General features: G+C 36.6%; 1 protein-coding gene across 1 annotated transcript in view; it reads right to left on the bottom strand.

Moving 5' to 3' along the window:
- The window catches only part of LOC107291229 (metallophosphoesterase domain-containing protein 1), a 49,098-nt gene extending 29,762 nt beyond the window's left edge, over positions 1 to 19,336 (bottom strand). The window contains exons 1-3 of the mRNA XM_029284904.1: positions 19,300 to 19,336; positions 4,509 to 4,567; positions 3,019 to 3,288 (exon numbers count right to left, since the gene is read on the bottom strand). Of these exons, the coding sequence (XP_029140737.1) occupies positions 3,019 to 3,170 (152 nt within the window). The 5' untranslated portion in view covers positions 3,171 to 3,288; positions 4,509 to 4,567; positions 19,300 to 19,336. The remainder of the gene's footprint in view (positions 1 to 3,018; positions 3,289 to 4,508; positions 4,568 to 19,299) is intronic.
- Between the last annotated feature and the right edge of the window lie 497 nt (positions 19,337 to 19,833).

Consider the following 19,833-nt stretch of genomic DNA (forward strand, 5'->3'; position numbering starts at 1 on the left):
GAGGAAGAGTTACTGGTGATACCTGCTGAATTGGTATAGACTTTGGTGTATTTGAACTATTTAAATGTATAATTTTTTTTTTATTAATGTGGAGGAGATGGATTGTTTATAAATAGAGTTTGTGGAGTTAGAGATATTAATATTTGTTTACCTATATTTGAATATTAGCCTGGGACTTGGTTTGGGAAGTCCGGGGGGGGTGGGATATAATATAATATTGTGTAATACTTATGATGTTTTTTTTGTTTTTTTGGAAAATAATAAAAATTTTATATTGAAAAAAAAAATACACATTGTGGCTTATGAGCACAACTAGTTTTTAGAGCAATATTTTGCAGGGCTTGACTGCCGTGCTTTTCATTAATACCGCATTACGCACAATGAAATCTCAGTTTAACTTGAAACTTGAGACAAATAGTTTTTTGACATATGTAAGATGTAATTAATCAGAACTTATACATTTTAAGTTACTATACAGAATAATAAATTAGAATATTTTTCCTTAGAGACTTTCATGTTTCCTTGATAGAACAAAAACTGGCAGTTTCGTGATTCAGTGTAGAAATAAATGGGTTTTGAAACCACTCCCAGAAGCCTACTACAACTAATACTTCAGCCTCATAATTCTGTACTGTCCTTCTGGCAAATAAAAGAGCAAAACTGACATACTTTCTGCAATAACGTCCCGAACCTGCAGCTTAAAGCTTTGTGATTAGAGCTTTCTCTCTTTTTTGGGAGATAAATCAATCTCACAAGAGATAAATAAAATCAAACATTTTTTTTAAAAAAAACACTCCAAGGTAGAATATATGAAAGCTAATTTACAAAAATGCAATATTCTTTGCAAACCAAAAAAAATGATACAGGTCTGCTGAAATTTGAGAGGTAGGATACAATCTCTGCTTCCAAATTAGATTTCATCTTAAAAAATAAAGAAAAAAATAAATCTTATGGAAAACAGCCTGAAATTACCCAAAATGTTCTACAAGTACAAACAGTAATAGAGAATAAGGTTTCTAACCAAATACAGCAAAATAAATAAATGGCCTGATAAAGATTCCCTTCTAAAAACATTTTTTTATTTCTTAATCCTTGAGATTCAGTGGCAGATAAACTTTGATAATGGGCAATAAGAAACATGGATAGAAATCCATGGTTCAGTTTCAATTTCTAGAAGGCAAATAATATCTTTGCAGAGCTAATTTATAGTTTGCAAGTCATATACTATACTTTATACATAATTTGGGGGGAAGGGAGGGAACATTATTAAGTTGAAATTAATCAGAAGTATATTCTGTCTGAAAGAAAAAAAAATTCTTAGAAAATATTTGATCTTACATTTTAATGCTGAATTTAGTTGTAGTTAAATATTTTTTTTCTTTCCCTTCTGTCTCTCAACTTTATTAATAGTTTTCATTTTGAAGTTATGGTGCTTATTGTTACATCAAAAGTAAATTATCTTCAAGAGCAATTACCTTTACAGATATTTTCATCTACCAAAAATAAAAAAATATTTTAATTACATCTTACTATCCTGTTATTCACATTGGGTCTAAATTAAAATAAGCTCTTTCACATGAATGCTCACATTATTTCATTAGCTGTGCCATTCTTTGTTAGTGCAGATCTCTGACTCTCTAGTCAAGCAAAAGTAAGATATTTTGTCCTAAAACAGACATCACATTTAAAAACATAGAAAAACATAGAAAACTGAGAGCAAAAAAACACCCAGTGGGTCATCAAGTCTGCTCTTTGAGGTTTTTTTATTTTTGTTTTCTTTTTAATGTATTTATTTTTAATATATATATAATATATAATAATAAAGTTGGAAGGGACCTTGGAGGTCATCGAGTCCAACCCCCTGCTCAGGCAGGAAACCCTACACCATTTCGGTCAAATGGCTGTCCAGTCTCTTCTTGAAAACTTCCAGTTTTGGAGCATTCACCGCTTCTGGAGGCAGGTTGTTCCACTGGTTAATTGTTCTAACTGTCAGGAAGTTTCTCCTTAGTTCTAGGTTGCTTCTCTCCTTGATTAGTTTCCATCCGTTGCTTCTCGTCCTGCCTTCAGGCGCTTTGGAGAATAGGTTGACCCCCTCTTCTTTGTGGCAGCCCCTGATATTTTTTAATTTTTGTCAGATGAGAGACATGCATTTGTCCCAAGCATATTTAAACTCAGTTACTGAGGATTGACACACTATCTCCGCTGGAAGTTGGATCCAAGCTTCTACTGCTGTTTTTGTGAAGTAATACTTTCTAACTACTTTTGAACTTCCCTCCTGTCCATTTCATGTTATGCCCCCATGTTCTTGATTTATGCTTAATACTGAAAATCCTGCCTTCTAGAACCTTATTCACACCCTTAATATATTTAAAGGTTTTAGTCATGTCCCCCCTTTCCATTCGGTTTAATAATATAATAATATAATAATAATAGTAAAGTTGGAAGGGACCTTGGAGGTCATCTATTCTAGTCCAACCCCCTGCTCAGGCAGGTAACCCTATACCATTTCGGACAAATGGTTGTCCAGTTTCTTCTTAAAAACCTCAAGTGTTGGAGCATTCACCGCTTCTGGAAGCAGGTTGTTCCACTGGTTAATTGTTCTAACTGTCAGGAAGTTTCTCCTTAGTTCTAGGTTGCTTCTCTCCTTGATCAGTTTCCACCCGTTGCTTCTTGTCCTGCCTTCAGGCACCTTGGAAAATAGCTTGACACCCTCTTCTTTGTGGCAGCCCCTGAGATATTGGAATACTGTTTAGTATGGTTACCCGGTATGGTTAGGAAATGTTGCTGCAATTTTACATGTACTTAAAACTCCTGTAACTGCCTGTTGCTACTTTATGAAATGCATACATGCGCACCCACGGAGTTATCCTTTGCTTTTATTAATAAAAATATTTATTTCACCTAGAAATTATTCTCGGGGGCTATGGAGTGGTGACTGCTCCATGAAATATCCTATTGACACAGCAATAACCATTCAGTAATCTGTGATAACGGCAACAGCTGAACAGTAGGACTTACATTTGTACGTGAGGGGGTTGGAAACGTCCCTGGTTAATGTTGTAGAAGGTGAAGGCCTGTGTTGGATTGGAACTGTACTCATCTACTTCAATTATGAGTCGACTGTGTTGATGCCTTCTAGCCGTCATAATGTGTGATTGGGCAAATGCCATCCTTGCTCTCTGGAGCAATCCTCCTCTTTCACAGAATCATCTTTCCATATTGGCTGAAAACATCTCCCGGTCTCTCTCTCTAGCTTATCATATAATGTATAACTTCCCCTCCTGGATTCTGAAAATGTAAAATCAGATTGAAAACAATGATACTGATGCAAGTGTTTGATCATTCATCCGTTTGGGATGCATCTTATTTATTTACTGTCACAAATTTATGAGAGGAAGACAAATGTTAACAGCTGAAGTATCTCATTACAAATATCTCCAGTTCAGCAAGTTGATGAATATTATTTAGATGCAAGAAAGAAAAGAAACTTGTCAAAGAAGACATGCTAAAACAGGTTTCAACCGTTAGGAGGCTTAATCACAAATCTATTGAATAGAGCATTACTCCTTAGAAAATGTATGTCACCTTTCAATGTTTTGCAAACACAGTACCAGTCATGTATTAGTAAATGTTTACATTATTGTTCCAACATAGTCTGTATGACTATGTATATGAAAGGTTTGTAAGTAAGTGTTCCAAAAATCTATATTATATCATTTTTCTGTATTTAAATGATCATGATAAATCCATGAATTATCTGAAATGGCTAGAGCCATTAAAAATGTTAGTCAAATTCAGATAATAAGGTACCACAAGTGCACTTTCCTTTCATGATTTCCCCTAGAAATTAATAAATTGAATATATTATTCAACATAATATTTCAATCACCCAATGTCACTTAAACGATGCACATCCATATTTCATTTTGTTGAAATGATGCTGATTTTTGTAAATGTTTCTATAGCCCACCAATCAGTTCACCATTTTTTCAGCTCTCTAAAAATAAACCAATTGCATATTCTCCAGCGATCTTTATCTCTCAGGCAACCCATCCATTTGTGTACTTCATAGCTTCTTTTGTTACTTATTTATCAAACTTTAATCCCTGAGAGATTTTCAATGAAATAGTGCAAATTCTATGAAGAGATAGGATGATTATATCTCATTGATTTTTAAAAATTCCTCCATAATTAAAACATTTTGAATGTTTTAATCTGATTTTTAACTATATTTCCACATTTGCCAGAATTTTTATACAGATTGAGATTCAAAGTGAGGGGACACTCAGCTCTTCAGTTATTTATAGCAACTTGCATTTGGGGTGCAAGCTTTTCAGTGGAAAAAGCTACTTTTCATATTACAGTACTTTCTAGCTTTACAGTAACTCATTTCTAGGGCAAACCAAATTGTGTGTACTTAGAAGTACTCTATTTAATGAGACTTACTTGTATGGGAATGCAGATCAACCAATCTAATTTTGTGCATTTTTCAAATGCTGAGAACTTACATTGTTTAAACCTCGGGGTCTTTTTGCAGTCCATGTTCACCTTGATGAAACTGCAGCTTCTGAAAGACACCAAACAATGGGGGGGATTGTTTATTTATTAGCAACAAATAATTTATTAACAGGTAGGATACATTTACATTTCTCCTAAATAGAAGCAGCTTGGCACAGGAAAATCACATTTAATTTTCTCAGTTTGTCTGTTCTGAAATAAGAGAAGACTGAAGCCAGTATATATATATATTCATTGTTCAATTAGATTTTAAAAGATAAGGGTAACATTTCATTTGAGTCAAGCTTGGCAGGATAGGAATGGTTGAGATTGATGGTGGGAGTGATGGAAGGATGGGTTTCTATCCTCCCATCCCCCCACCATCCAGTCACAACTGATGAAGCTTTTTGGATGAGAAGAAAACATCTTTTTCTTCTTCCTCAAAAACCAAACCAGTTGCCTTCTGAGGAAAACAAAGCACCTTTGAGACAATACTAAGTGATGGTCCTCTGGCTGTTTTCATCTTTTATCCTTACTGTGAATTGGGATGTGTGTGTGTGTGAGACAATATCCTTTTATATGCTACATTTTTAATTATGAGAAAGTTGACTCTTTCTCAAGTTTACAAGCCGCTGACCCTCACTTGCTCTATCATTTTTCCTCAGAAGAAAAAAATATTCCTCTTATTGCAAGCAAGCGTGCATCTTGATTGCTAGATAGAAAACAACTGCAACTTAAAAGCCAATCAAAAGAAAGCTCCAAAGGATGTATTGCATTGCTATGAATAATCCTTTTAGATTACCCTTTCTGTATTTCTTCAGGGTCATACAAACCAGCAGTGGAGAACAGTTTGGCTTTGTTAGAATAGGGGTCCCCAACCCCGGGCTGTGGACCGGTATTGGTCTGCCGCCTGTTAAGAACTGGTCCACGCTAAGCAGATAAGGAGGGAGACCCAGGCGATACAGAATTGAATAACTGGAGGTTGTATAAATATTTATAGAAATATATACTGAGAAAGTTAGATAAATAGAAGTATTAATGTAAGAGAAAATTAATCTTATTGTATATAATACAGATAGGGAAATTTGGAGAGAGGAATCGCTCGGACATTACCCCTGAATTGTATCTGAAGAGGGAAGAAAGGAGAGGAGAGAGAAAAGAGTAAAGGAGGGGGGAAGGAAGTAGGAAGGTTGGAGGAGAAGAGGAGAAGTGGGGAGAAAGGGGAGGAGAGTGGTGAAGGAAAGAGGAAAGGAGAGGAAGAAGAGGGAAGTAGGGAAGAAAGAGAAGGGAGAAAGAAGGTAGAGGAGGAGGAGTATGGATACAGTGAAAGGGAAAATGGGCGAACAACACCAAAAGTCATGTGTATGTATTGATTTCATTTTATTAAAAGTATCTTATCTATAAGAATGTAAAAAGAATGTATGTTAACATCTGATAAATATCATGGTATATGTATGGGGGAGAGTTTGGAAAAATAAAAAATAAAAATAAAAAAAAAAGAACTGGTCCACGCTAGTGAGCAAAGCATTATCGTACATATGTGGGATCTAGGTAGCATGTGAAACCAGCACCACCACCACCCCGGTCCATGCAAAAATTGTCTTCTATGAAACCGGTCTCTGGTGCCCAGAAGGTTGGTGACCGCTGTGTCAGAATATAGTTTTCATGTATTTTGTGCAACAACTACAGCTAACCAGTAGATGGCAGTGTTTATATGTTTGCATTTATGGTTTCCTGTCTCCTTCTAGCAGTTTAGCAGAAATGTCCATGTGGACTGTGCACTTTGTTTGTTCTGTAGGGCTATATACAGAATTTCTAACAAGCTTAACAGCTGAACTGCTTCTATGCAAACATCTTTGGCTCCAGCACCTGGTCAACTTTGGGTGATCTTAAAAAAAGCTAAGGAGGATAAGACCTGATTTATGGTAAGGTAAGAGAGATCATCGGGCAAGGGTGTCTGCAGGCTGGAAGACAAAAAATTCAAGACAGTGAGCCATGTGATCAAAGTTCTACCTCTTTTTTTACATGATGTACTGGAAGTACAAGTCTTCCTGGATTTTTTTTTTTTAAATCCTGAAAGTCCAGCCATTTCTGTTTTCTTGCAAAATTTTACCACTTGCATACTGCCCCATTTCTAGAAATTCTGATTTTTCTGAAATTACAGTATTACTACCAAAAAATTAAAAACAAACCAATTAGTGCATCTATAACCAACCAAAGCAATATAGGTATATCCCCATATACCTCCGCTATAGAGCAGTGGTGGCGAACTATGGCACAGGTGCCAGAGATGGCACTCGGAGCCCTCTCTGTGGGCACACGTGCCTTGCCCCAGCCTTGCCTCCCCACGCGACCCCCTCCTCTCCAGCAGCCCCCCTGAAGGAGAGTCGCCCCTAAGCGTGGCCCACACGGAGCAGCACAGCCAAGGACATGGCAGCCAGGCAGCATAGACAAGACTCTGCCCTCACACCCCATCATGCAGTTGATGCTGCAGGGTGCGGGCAGAGGGTGTGGCCGCCATAGCGCTGCCTGGGCGATCTGCGGCAGGCCCTGGAGGAGGTGAGTGGTCCTGTGGACAGGCGGGATGGGATGGGGGGGCAGAGCAGGGGCGGGGAAGGGGGTGGAGTGGGGACGGGGCCAGTTTTTGGGCACTCGGTCTCTAAAAGGTTCACCATCGCTGCTAAGCAGAGAACAATGAGCTTTAGCAACCTGTTATGATAAAGAAAAACTAGATAATAATTACTCCTCAAACCAAAGTAATATTTTTTTCAAAAGTCGATCCAATACCATAATTTGGCAAATATCAGTTTAATAGAACAAGGCAGGTTTTTTTAAATGCCTTTCCCTTTCTCCTGATATTGGAGGGAGAAAACGTACAGTCCAAACAGATGGACTGAAGTGTTACTGAGTTCCTTTTATTCATTGGGAAGCTATTATATACCAGCAGCCATTACAATCTTTACAGCAGAAATAATCTCCCAGATGTTATTTGGCCCCAAGTATGCTCCTATAACAAGTTAAACCCAATAGAAATCACTAACCAAAATTTTAAAGAGTTGTTTCAGTCTGCAGGAATTGAATCTGGAATGGATCCCTTTGCAGTAAAGTCCTGTATTGGTTGACTTAATTATTGCCTCAGATCTGGGGATTCTAGTCATGTTGATTTGAGCTCAATATAGAAGATCCAGTTCCAGAAGGACATAAACCAATGTGGTTTTTGCACACAATTTTTGCTACTCCTAGGGCTAAATAGGGCTATTATGGAAATAGAAACTCATGTTCCAGATTGTCAGAGATTTGAATTTTTTATCCCAGCCAAGATCCAGTTGGTCTTATATGTTTAAGCCACCTTTTCTCTCTCCTGCTTTAATATGCCACCTGGCAGTATCAAAACCAAACCAAATATTTATTACAGCATTGAGTAGTTCAAAATAAAAGATAACCAGCAAACAAAATATTGGAATAAACATGGTGGCAAGACCCCTAACAAGCCTCTGATTCTTAAACAGTCATGTTGAACCTGACTAGTTACAGTACAAAAACTGGGCATGTGAAGAATAACAGCAGGAACTATATCTGCCAGTTAAAAAGAAAATACAAAACACATCACATCTATATCTCAGCTATAAATTTAAAAATGGAGCAATCTGAGTGATACCAATATCCTTAGCCAATTTCAATCACCCTTGAGCCAAAAGGGCTGATTTGGTCTCAGTTAGTTTGTTGGTTTGTTTATCCAATTAATTTATTATTGCAATCTACCAGGTGGTTAGCAATTAAAAAAATCCAATAAGGGAATAAAACATCCATAGCAAGAAAAATAAAGCAAATTAAAACACTCACAATAAAAGTAACAAAATAATAAGCAGAGCAGTAAAAACAAGATAGCATAATCTCAGCTGTTCCCAAAGGTCTCATTGGAAACTCTGCCTTAAATAACTCCTAAAATGATGAAAAGGGGCAGCTATTCCATAAAGCGAGCACCAAGCCTGAAAAGCTGGACTAGAGCGGGTTGTATTCACCTTTGATCTAGATCAGTCCCTGGAGATCACTAGAAAAGGCATAATAGTTGTATCCCAACTTAAGAGTGCCAACTTATTATAATGATTTTAGTTGAAGTTATTTGTTAAAGCACGATGTTCTTCATTCCATAATTATTTTGAATTCTTTTTTCAATAATCTGATTTTTCTGTATAATTCTATATAATTATTAATAATTAATAAATGGTTATCGAATCTGCCTGCATTTTACCTTCATAATAGAATTTTTCAACGTCCTCGTTAAATTTTCAATCACAGCAAATTTCCATATTTTTAAATACCATTGGTCCCACTAAATATGGACTTGGTTTTCCAGCATTTTTCAATAATAAATCAAAGAAGCTAACAAAAATACTGAATTCACCTCTTATACTGCGTTAATGTATCTACAAACAACAATTTCTTTACATTTCTATCAATGGACGCTAGAAATATTGAAATGTACATACCGTAGTATAAGAGTTGTTTTTATATGTGTATGTGTAATGCTATCTTTATAATTAATTCATGAAACCTTTCATTCTCTTTAATCTGAACTACAGCAGTGGAATGAATATATGGTAAAGGGGTTTTTTTTTCTAAGTCCTTGTCTTTTATACCCAGACATACAGAACACATACATTTATGCATGGAACTAATGGACTGTATCAATAATAGTGTGCTACGTTTTTAACACTTAACATTTTAAAAATTATCCCAACTAGCCAGAAATATCTCAGATTGCCATGCTTGATACGCAAAAGAGTCAATGCATGGATGTTCTCAGAATTTCCATATTAAAGACTACAAAACATGAGCATATAAAATTAGGTAGATTTTTTCCTGTGGCCCAAACCTTCATGAGTTATGACCAAAAAAAAGAACTTTTCATGGTATAATCTTTCACAGATTCATCTAGCAAATCTCTCACCCCAGAATATGTATATGGGAGGAGTTTAAGTTTCAGAATAATTGAATGCTATGAGTTCCTTTTTCACATGGAACTCCCAACTACAGGAAGAAAGAATAAATGGTCTAATGGTATTCCTTGTTTGCAACAAATGTTTGCTTTTAAAAAAGATCTACAAGTTGCATATAAAAACCCAACCCTTTGTGAGAAGTTGAAGACAAAAATCAACATTTTTGGTGAAAGTTAAAAATAGAATATTAAAACCAGTTGAGTAATATAAATGATGTTTAAATTATGGAAAACAGTATATGGAAATGTACCCTAAATATACAGTATTGTGCAAAAGTGTAGGGCAGTTGTGCAAAAATGCTGTAAATTAAGAATGCTTTCAGAAACAGAAGTGTTAAAAATAATGGATAAAAATAAACTATTATCAATTAACTCAATGGAAAGTAAATGAACAGAAGAGAACCCCAAATTAAATCAATATTTGGCATGACCAAAATATTCATTTACTTTCATAACATTCATTTACTTTCCATTTTGGTGATTGATAAAAATAAACTATTAACACTTCTATTTCTGAAAGCATTCTTAACTTACAGCATTTTTGCACAACACTTTTGCACAGTGCTGTATATGCCATAATACCAAAAATATATATGGATAACTGCATTTCAAAATTCTGAGGGCATCCATGTCCAAAATATAGCACTCATATGTTTTTTTAAAAATATATGAACGATATAACTGACCATTACTCTACTATGAACTCATTTTACTCCAAATTTCCTACCTGAACTCCATTTTTCTCACCCGCTACTCTTGCTTTTATTACTTTATTTCTTCCCCCTTGTATCTGCTGTTGTTTAATTTAGGTTTTTTTTCTATACAACTTTATGATGATATGCAATATATTTATAAAAGAGGAACATCAATTTCTCACTCTCTTGTAAACGTTCGCCCTTTCTGAACCACAACCATAAATAATTGTAAACATTAAAAAATAAATAAAAAGATGAAATTTCCATATAAGATTTGCAAATCCATAAAATGCTGATAATGCAGAGAAGTATAAAAATATGCAGATGAACACAACTGAAAATACTGTACATGTATAATCCGATCCATAAACTAGTACTATAAGAAAGGTTAAATTGTTAATCTAATTTAATTTACATTTCTTCTTCTGAAACCCTATCAGGGGTGTCAAACTGCCGGCCCGTGGGCCGGATGCGTCATCAGGAAACCGCGCCCACCCCATTGCCGGCAATGGAGAAAAAGCTCCGATATGTTGCGCGACGTCACGTGATGTCACGAGTTTGACATGTCTGCCTGTTTTAGACTTTTAATGTTCACTTAAATTATTAAAGATGATTTGAAATGTATTAATAAGACAAAAAATAAACTTGTTTTCTTACAAATGAATATATTGAAATAAATCTTAAGGGGTGGAATGTATCTTCACAGCACTGCACTGTTCTTATCTATGAGAAAATGAGATAAATATTAATGTTCCCTTGTCTTTGTCTTCTGTGTCTTTCACCTGGCAGCCAAACATATCTGACTACTGTAGTTATGAAACCTCTTAACCACCAACTATACCCCTTGTATTTCCGTACCAGCTAATTCCTTTTAGGACATTGTCATTGAGGACCACAAGCCCACAATCTCAGCAGGTGCGGGAGGGAATCAAACCACAATTTTATAACCTATCCTTGAATCTTCTGTGGTCAAATATCTTTTCCCTAGCTTTTGCATGATGTTGGCATGCAAAATTCAGGCATTAGTAGGCTAAAGTTAAATATATGCATCAATACCACTAGATTTACAAGACCACCTTTAAGTTAAATGAACAAATTAGTTTTTTTTTCATTTTTAATTTCATTAAAAAATTAAAAGAAGATTTTTATGTGCAGTAATTTTAAACTGAATTTATGACTAGCACAAAAATCTACCTTTGACCGGGATCGTGGTAGTAGTAAGAAGGGTTTTTAAGTCAGTCTTGTATTCTGAAGCAGGGTGGATAATAATCAATTAAAAAATAAATAAATTTAAAAATCGGATTTTTTAAATTTAAATTGATTTTTTATTTTTATCAAATTTATTTTAATAAAATGCTTTTGGAGTAAAAATCTACCTAAATATAGTTTGCTATTTAAGATACATTAATAATTTAGTTTATTCAGCATGAAATGGACCTTAGTTATGCAGGATGAGGCTGTATATTCTGCAATATTTACATTTTTGGTAAACTCATTCAATGAATCCAAGCTTTGCAAGCTGAGATAATATGCACTACATTGATGCATTCACACAATTTCACAGTAACCATGAGATAAATAATAAAACAAAGTTTAGGAATATTCTTTTATCCCATTTGTTTTGCAAATCTATGCACATTACAAACTGTATGATTGTTTGAAGAAAAATACATCTGTACCAGGCTCTAAGTGTTTTAATTAAATAAAAGAATTTGAGTAGTTCTCCAACGATTGTGTTTCCCTGAAAGTAAGACCCGGTTTTATATTATTTTTGCCTCCAAAAGAGGCATTAAGTCTTATTTTGGGGGGATGTCTTATATTTTTTGTGACACCTGCCTCGCCTCGCAATGGCGGCACCAACAGCCCCGTCCAACAGGTGCCTGCATGGCTGCAGGCCCACTTCTGCTGCGGCTGCTCGCGACACAAGGCCACAAAGCACATTGCACTACTACCACGAGGTGAGGCAGGGGGAGGGGGTAAAGCTGCCCCATGTGCCTCGTACCCGCTTACTTCAGGGCCCACCAGCCAGGCCATTCCTTGCTCGGTGACCTTCCCTTTCACTCCCCTCCCGAGCCGGACTGTCATGCTACAGAGGATGGGCAGGGTAGGCCCGGTCCCCCTCCACTGTTTCAGAGTCAGGGGGAAGTAATGGCACAAGGCTCCATTGCTGCTGTGCGCCGCTGGAGGGGCTTTCTTCGTGTTTCGCCCCACAGATCATCTGCCTGGCAGCAGCTGCCTCCTCCTCCACCAACTCTCCCTTGGCTTGCCCGGTGACCAGGCACCGCAAGCCTCCCCTGTCACCTCCTTCTGTCAGCCCTCCATTGCCACCACTGGAGAGAACAGAGAACGGGGAGGGGAGCGGCTGTGCACAGCAATGCAGAGCAGAGAAAAGCACTTGCTTGCCTCCCTGCATCACCCCGCGTCTCCCTTCTCCGTTCTGGAAATGGCAGCCCCATTTCCTGCTTCTCCTCCTCCCGGCACTGCTGTAGAGTTTGGCGCACCACCGCCCAGCTACTCTCTCTTCCCGAAGGCATTTCTTCACTAACCTGCTTTCCAGCTCTGGCACGTTTCTCTCCTACTGCAGGGAAACGGAGTTTGTGGGACTAAAAAAAGTTCAGTCAGACCTTCCAACTTCTTGCGAGATCTTTTTTTTCCCCATAACCCAACAGCTTATTATTCTAAATAGGAAACCTTCATTTTGTTTGCAAATAATAACATTAAAGATTCTAACTACCAGCAAGAGTGAGTCCTTACATTTAAAGAGCACCTGCCATTTCAGTTCCATCATGGGAGCGCCTGTTAGTGGCATCCACTCACCTGTTGCCTGCCACGTCCCTCACCTTGTGTCAATGGGACTGTCGGTGAGTCAACAGCGGGTCAGAGGAGGAGCCGCTGCTGGACAGAGATGATAGTTGCTCTTTTTACTAGTGATATAAATCATGATTTAAATCGTGATTTAAATCGACTTGATTTAAATCAAATCCACCCTGTTCTGAAGACTTACATAAATAAGTCCAGGTTTTTGATAACACTTCCGCAAAATAGTTTCTCATTGGTTCCTCCTGGAGCTAAGGGAAACTCAGTAGCCCAAAGTCACTCAGGTGACACTACAACTGGGGTCTAGCCTGGTTATTTTAACCATTATACCAAACTAGCTCTCACCCTACATGTTAGATGGAGTTAAATAAATACAGATCCTAAATGGAGATCAAATCAAATATTCAGGTCAAATGTTTTCAGTGGCAATCTATAGCTTCTTTTCCTTAGCCTTCAAATCAAAAAAGATTTCCAGCTGTAGGTGGAATTTCAAAATCGTTTAGCTTTATAAGGATTTAGTCTTAAACCACTAGTAAGTTTATTGTTGGATTTGCAAGGCAAGTTATTGATGTCAGGCAGAGGAATCCCTGGTCACATGGTCAATATCCACAGATAGAATCATGCCATTACAGCCATCATTTTGACTTTTTTGACCCCATGCTGCAAACACTCCTGATATCTGTCAGATAGAAATGTCCTAGACAATCTCCCTTCATTCTTGTGAAAAATAGCATCACAATTTCTGAGAGCAATGTCAGCATTCAATGAGCCCTTTGGTTAACTGCAGTGTTCAGAAGCCGAAGTTCAAGTCACAGAAGGATCTAGCCCAGGGGTAAGCAACCTTGGCTCTTTTATGACTTGTGGACTTCAACTCCCAGAATTCCTGAGCCAGCCATGCTGAGGGGAAAGGGAGAGGTTTCCAAGCTGGGCCATGCTGGCTCAGGAATTCTGGGAGTTGAAGTCCACGAGTCATAAAAGAGCCAAGGTTGCCTACCCCTGATCTAGCCTAAAGCAACTTCTTTTGGCCTCTCAGCCCTCTTTAGACACAGAAACATTCATGCACACTTGCACCTCTGGGATCTGCAAATAATAAAGGATTAGCCATACCAAGTATCAATAACTAAGAACAAGTTGAAGGGCTATGTGCCATATGGGATTTCATTCAGAGCTCAAATCAACATCCCTAAACCAGAAAACGCACTCTCCAGCCTTGAGATTTAATTATTCTCACCCTTAGCTGTTGGCTGATCCTGATAATCAGATGGGAGGGAGGAAAGATCATTGTGTTGTTAGTGGTGGCAGTTTTACTCATTAGCAGTTAGCTGAATTTGTTCATTAGGCTCACCTTTCCCTATGCAGGAAGCAATTGCTACCATCTGTCTACAGCCTGCAGCTTTCCTTATCCCCCAAAAGGCATTGCTACAAAAAGCTAGTTAGAGAGGAATCAGTGCCTGCTTAACAAGGCAAGTCTGTTCATCATAAGGCAAAAATATCACTTTTGTAGGAAGCCTTTCTTTGGCTGCTTAGTTGTGTCACAATTTTATCACCAGTGTCTGCAGTTTTGAATCTATTATTCTTTCTCTCAATCTCAGGCAGGTGTGGTTGAATTCTCCAAGTTGGGAGCATGGAAGGATGTTCTCCCTTCCTCCAAAACTTTCTTCTTCCCAATCTTTTGAAAACCCACCTTTCTTTGGTACTATAACTTTTTTACTTTTCCCGTTTTTTCCATAGTTCTGATATCTCTGGAAATAACTCCAAGAGCACCCACACACCACATTTCCTACAATTGCCCCATTTCCTATTTCTCCATACTTTACCAAGTGTCCATTTTTGGTTTACCTTCATGAGACTTTTTAGCTCTCCCAGAAATTTCACATTTGAAATGAACACCAGTCATTTTATACTTTGTTTAACATATTCTGGTTTTAGGATGGAAATTCATTCTATAATTTTAAAAAGAGCAAAGCCCTAAGACAAAGATGATTAGGGGACTGGAGGCTAAAACATACGGTTGCTGGAATTGGGTATGTCTAGTTTAATGAAGAGAAGGACGAGGGGGGACATGATAGCAGGGTTCCAATATCTCAGGGGCTGCCACAAAGAAGAGGGAGTCAAGCTATTCTCCAAAGCACCTGAAGGAAGGACAAGAAGCAACGGATGGAAACTAATCAAGGAGAGAAGCAACCTAGAACTAAGGAGAAACTTCCTGACAGTTAGAACAATTAACCAGTGGAACAACCTGCCTCCAGAAGCGGTGAATGCGCCAACACTGGAAGTTTTTAAGAAGAGACTGGACAGCCATTTGTCCAAAATGGTATGGGGTTTCCTGCCTGAGCAGGGGGTTGGACTCGATGACCTCCAAGGTCCCTTCCAACTTTATCATTATTATTATTATAAGTTCATATGTAAAATTTTGTGGACAAAATATCATGCCATAGGCTTGATATGGTAGGATACTTCTTAATGGGATAAAAAAAAACAAGCGCCTCTTTATAGGAAAAACTAAGGCTTGAAATAAATTTCCTAGATCTCTTACCAAGTACTGCTTGTTATCTATTTATTGACTTCAAACTAAGTTTTACCTGTTTTTGAAGGGTCATCCTAAAAAATTATCAGATTACGATAGAGTAAATATCTCCTTTTGATTGAACTAAACATTTTTGCTTATTTGCTACAGCTCAAGATCAATTTTGAAAAACTGGTCCCTTTCCTTCCTATGCACTTATGTAATTAAAATATCAATCAGTCTTCGACTGTTTCCTATTAATTACATATCTACAAAATAATTCTTATATGGCATTGATAGCACAGATAATGTCCTAGCATACTTGTGACAAGAACTGATCCTATTTTTTATTCATGAATTCCACAGGACAGTGTTGAAAATCTATAGTAGCGAAAGGAAAACAAAATAATTTGGGGTTATGGTATTTGACTGTAAGTTCTAAACCACAAAAGCTCAGCCATGAATCAAATAGAACAAAAATATTCATGCTTTCTTTAATAAGCTAATATCAACAGTAACATAGGATTTTGTTTTTAAGCTCTACTTTTTTTACATGTTTATCTTAGATAAATCTTCCTGATCCCTGCAAACTAGCTTTTGAGGAGTCATCATATTACTGTGTAAAGATTTAACCAGGTAAACAGCAAACTTCACAGAAAAAGATACAACTAACTTGATATAATTGTATTTTTAAATCATTAATAGTTCTTCTTTCCAATAAAATAAAATTTAAAATTAATGCATAACAATTTTAAAATTGAAATCAGGTACACATTATGTCTCTCTCTGTTTTGAGAATAGTCTTTGTTTCACAGCTTTAATTCTCTATTGCAGGATCCAGTCTGGGTCAGTCACTGGGATTAGAGGTTTAATCTTTCGAACTTTTGGACTTGTTCTGGATCCCATCCACAGGGAACTTCTCTCTCACCAGAATGGTGACCGACCCAAATTGGATCCTGACACTTCATCCTGGGACACGTATATTTGCTTCCATTCATTAATTCTCTATGTATAACAGCATAATACTACAGATATAAGATTACACAAGTAATTCAGTAGCAAGTATTTGACAAACAGTAATATTTTAATATATATTGTGTGAATTTATCCCCCAGAAATTATCTACAATACAGCTCTTACAAGAATGAAAAGGAAGAAATGAGTTGAATGTGTACCTGTTTGTTGGTGTAGCCCAACTTTTCTACAATTTATAAAAAAAATTTCATTAAAAAGAAGCCTGATTTCATTAAAATAATTTAATTATATGTTAATGCTTTTTTTAAAAAAAAATAAGCATAAGAAATTAGGAGTATAAAATTCTGCACCCTGGTGAAGAAGCCAACATGGGACACCAGATGTTCGATCCATATGCAACGGAGGTTTCAAGAAGATGAACATAAGATAGGAGGAATAATTAAATAGCCAGCAGCCACCCTCTCTGGCTTTATAATTGAGCTGCTTAAAGGAAAATTTCTGGGGCATGAGATTTTTATATTAGACACAACAGTATTGCTACGTAATATCAGTATTCTTATGTCTAATAATAATGAGTACCGGTAGATATTGGTTTCTTTCAATGTATAAAATACTTTCTTACTGAGGGGGAATCAAAAGCAAATACTGATCTGTGCCTTGAATTCCCAACAAAATTAACATACATGCCACAAAATGAAGATCTAACTTTAAACAAAATGAACTTCTGCACTGGAAATGCTGGTGATTCAAAATACTTTTTTAATAAATTAAGCTTTCAACATGCCACTCTGACATCTACCACACAGGTTTCAATCTTTAAAATATATTACATTTCTCAGTCTCCTCTCTTACTATGGCACCTAATTTTAATCATATAATCACAATCATTCCATCAGACTTCAAGCTTCTGCAGTCTATTTTGTTCCCTTGAATTCTATCAACCTAGTATAGACTGGAAAGATACCAACTTGGGTAACTGAAGAATTCTAAGGTCAGTGATTATTTTGAGAACCACAGCTGAAAGTGGCTACCCATTCTCTCCCTTTCTTTCATTGCAGTCAATCAAAAGAAGCCAATCACTGACCTAGTCTGATCACCTGGAGATTTATCTCTTCTTGCTATCTTATTCCTAGGTTTCATTTAGTTCATTATTTTACTTTTGATATGCAAATGAAAAGGCAACCATGAATCTGTTCCATGATATAAAAAAAAATCTACCTAATGATGTTAACTAGTTTTTAGGGGCCAAGAGCAGCGCCATGGATTTTACAGGTTTTTCCTTCTTCCCTCTTAGATAAACGAAGAAAGAAAAGTTTCTGGATGTTTTTTGTACTGAAATATAATTGTACTTTAATAAAAATGCAGAAGCATTCAAACAGGTCCAATTAATATAAGAATCAAATTTATAAATTATGTTTTCAGATTTTGAGAATCTATTATTTCAACTTTTTGACCTACAGATTGTAGTTTATAATGTATGGCTAGTATCTAATCTTCCTGTCTGGCAGATATATAGAAATATTTAAGCAAAGATGATAACATTAAAACTATCTCCTATATCAATTTGGCCTTCTATTACATAATATCAAAATATGATTTGGCAAAAGTAAAATATTGTCAGAAGCCAATTTTACATGTTCTTTATTTTGTTTAAAAGATGTGAGTCTGGCCCTGAAAATTCACCATCTACAAGTCAGGCATTAATAATGATGAATTTTATTTATTATAATTATTTATTATAAAGTTTCTAATAACTTCCCTTAATAACTGCTGTTGTTTCCTCTGTGAGAGATTGCCTGACATGATCAAGCCAAAGTACATTAAACAATGCAAGTGAGTACTATAGCACTGTGCTCAAATTGAAATATATATTGAATAAAAAGTTATTCTATGAGTTATGCAGCTATTTTTTATTATGGGTATAGTTTTCCATTCTGATCATTCATTGGAGAACTGAGAGCCACAGCCCTTATAGAAAATATACAATATGCTTCACATATTTAACAAATAGGTGTTTACAATGCAATTCTCTAGGTCCATTTAGAATTTAAATTCTGCTAAATTTATTGGGGCTAATTAAGTCAAAGGTTTTAAACTAAGGTGGCTGCAATTTTAGGTATTATTACGCAAAATAAGACCCAATGAACTTCAGTGGGGTCTATTCCTTCTGAACAAAAATAGATAGAAGTGACATTAGTGCAGTAAAACTGCTGCTCTTTCCAATAAAACCTCCCATGAACAGAAAGACTTAATCTATAAAAATAAAAAATGAGGCTCCCTTCATAGTTATGAACTCTTAAAGAATAAAAAGCTACCTTAGAATACCTATAGCAACATTTTGAGAATATCTCTCAATGACACTGTAAACAGAAATTTTAACATTTATGCACTTTCTCAACAGATACTGAACTTCTTACAATTTCAGAGAAAGAGCCCATGCATATAACTATCCAATGCATTAACCAGTTCATCCATCCAGATCCTCTCTAGAGAAGGAAATTTTAAGGTTCATTTTCATTTTTCAAAACATCCAGCAGGAAAGATAAACATTCCAACAACTTGGAACTAATGGTTTATCTTTTAGTTCTATGGCTAAATTATGGTGCAGCATTAGGATATGCTGTAATTTTACTATGCCTAATAGTATGCAGCACTACACTTAGTAAGAAGGCTGAAGCGTTGAAAAAAGGGCATGCGTATACAAGTCCTATAGGTACAACATTCTCCAAAATACCGATCACCTACATCGTCCTTCCAGAATCCATTATAGGCCTCCTACACAATTGTAAATTATTAAAATTGTACATTACCTAGAAGATTCATCTGAGTCTTGCAGCTCTGATATGCAGATCCTTAGAAATATATGTGTGTGTATATATATATATATACATGTATTTAGAAAACCTACTCAACAATCTTGATTGGGCTTTTGGGAAAAGAAAACCTACTCAACAATCTTGATTGGGCTTTTGGGAAAAGCCCTTTCCCAAAGCTGATCCTGACATGTCTACAGGCTTCAGTCTTAGAAGTCTGCTCCATCAGAGGTTAATCTCTGGCTTCTTTGAACTAAACTTGAATGGCCTTTCAAAGCATGTGGGGAATCCATGCCTTTCCGGTAGGAAAAAAGACGCAGGACCTCTCGTAGCCCGATTTCAGATGTGGGGTTTGTTAGTGTTATTCTGTCCAAGCCCCAAACCATCCCCAAAATATTTCAAGCCCAGAGGAACAGCCGCGTCCCGCAACCATCCCCAGGTACAGCCGGATCACGCGATAGCCGGACAGCAAGGGAAAAGGAATCTCCACAATTATTATTATTATTTTTTTTAACGCAGAACACACAAGAG

This window comes from Protobothrops mucrosquamatus, unplaced genomic scaffold, assembly GCF_001527695.2.
Source record: "Protobothrops mucrosquamatus isolate PMUCROS unplaced genomic scaffold, P.Mucros_1.0 scaffold1087, whole genome shotgun sequence".
In the NCBI taxonomy this organism is placed as follows: Eukaryota; Metazoa; Chordata; class Lepidosauria; order Squamata; family Viperidae; genus Protobothrops; species Protobothrops mucrosquamatus.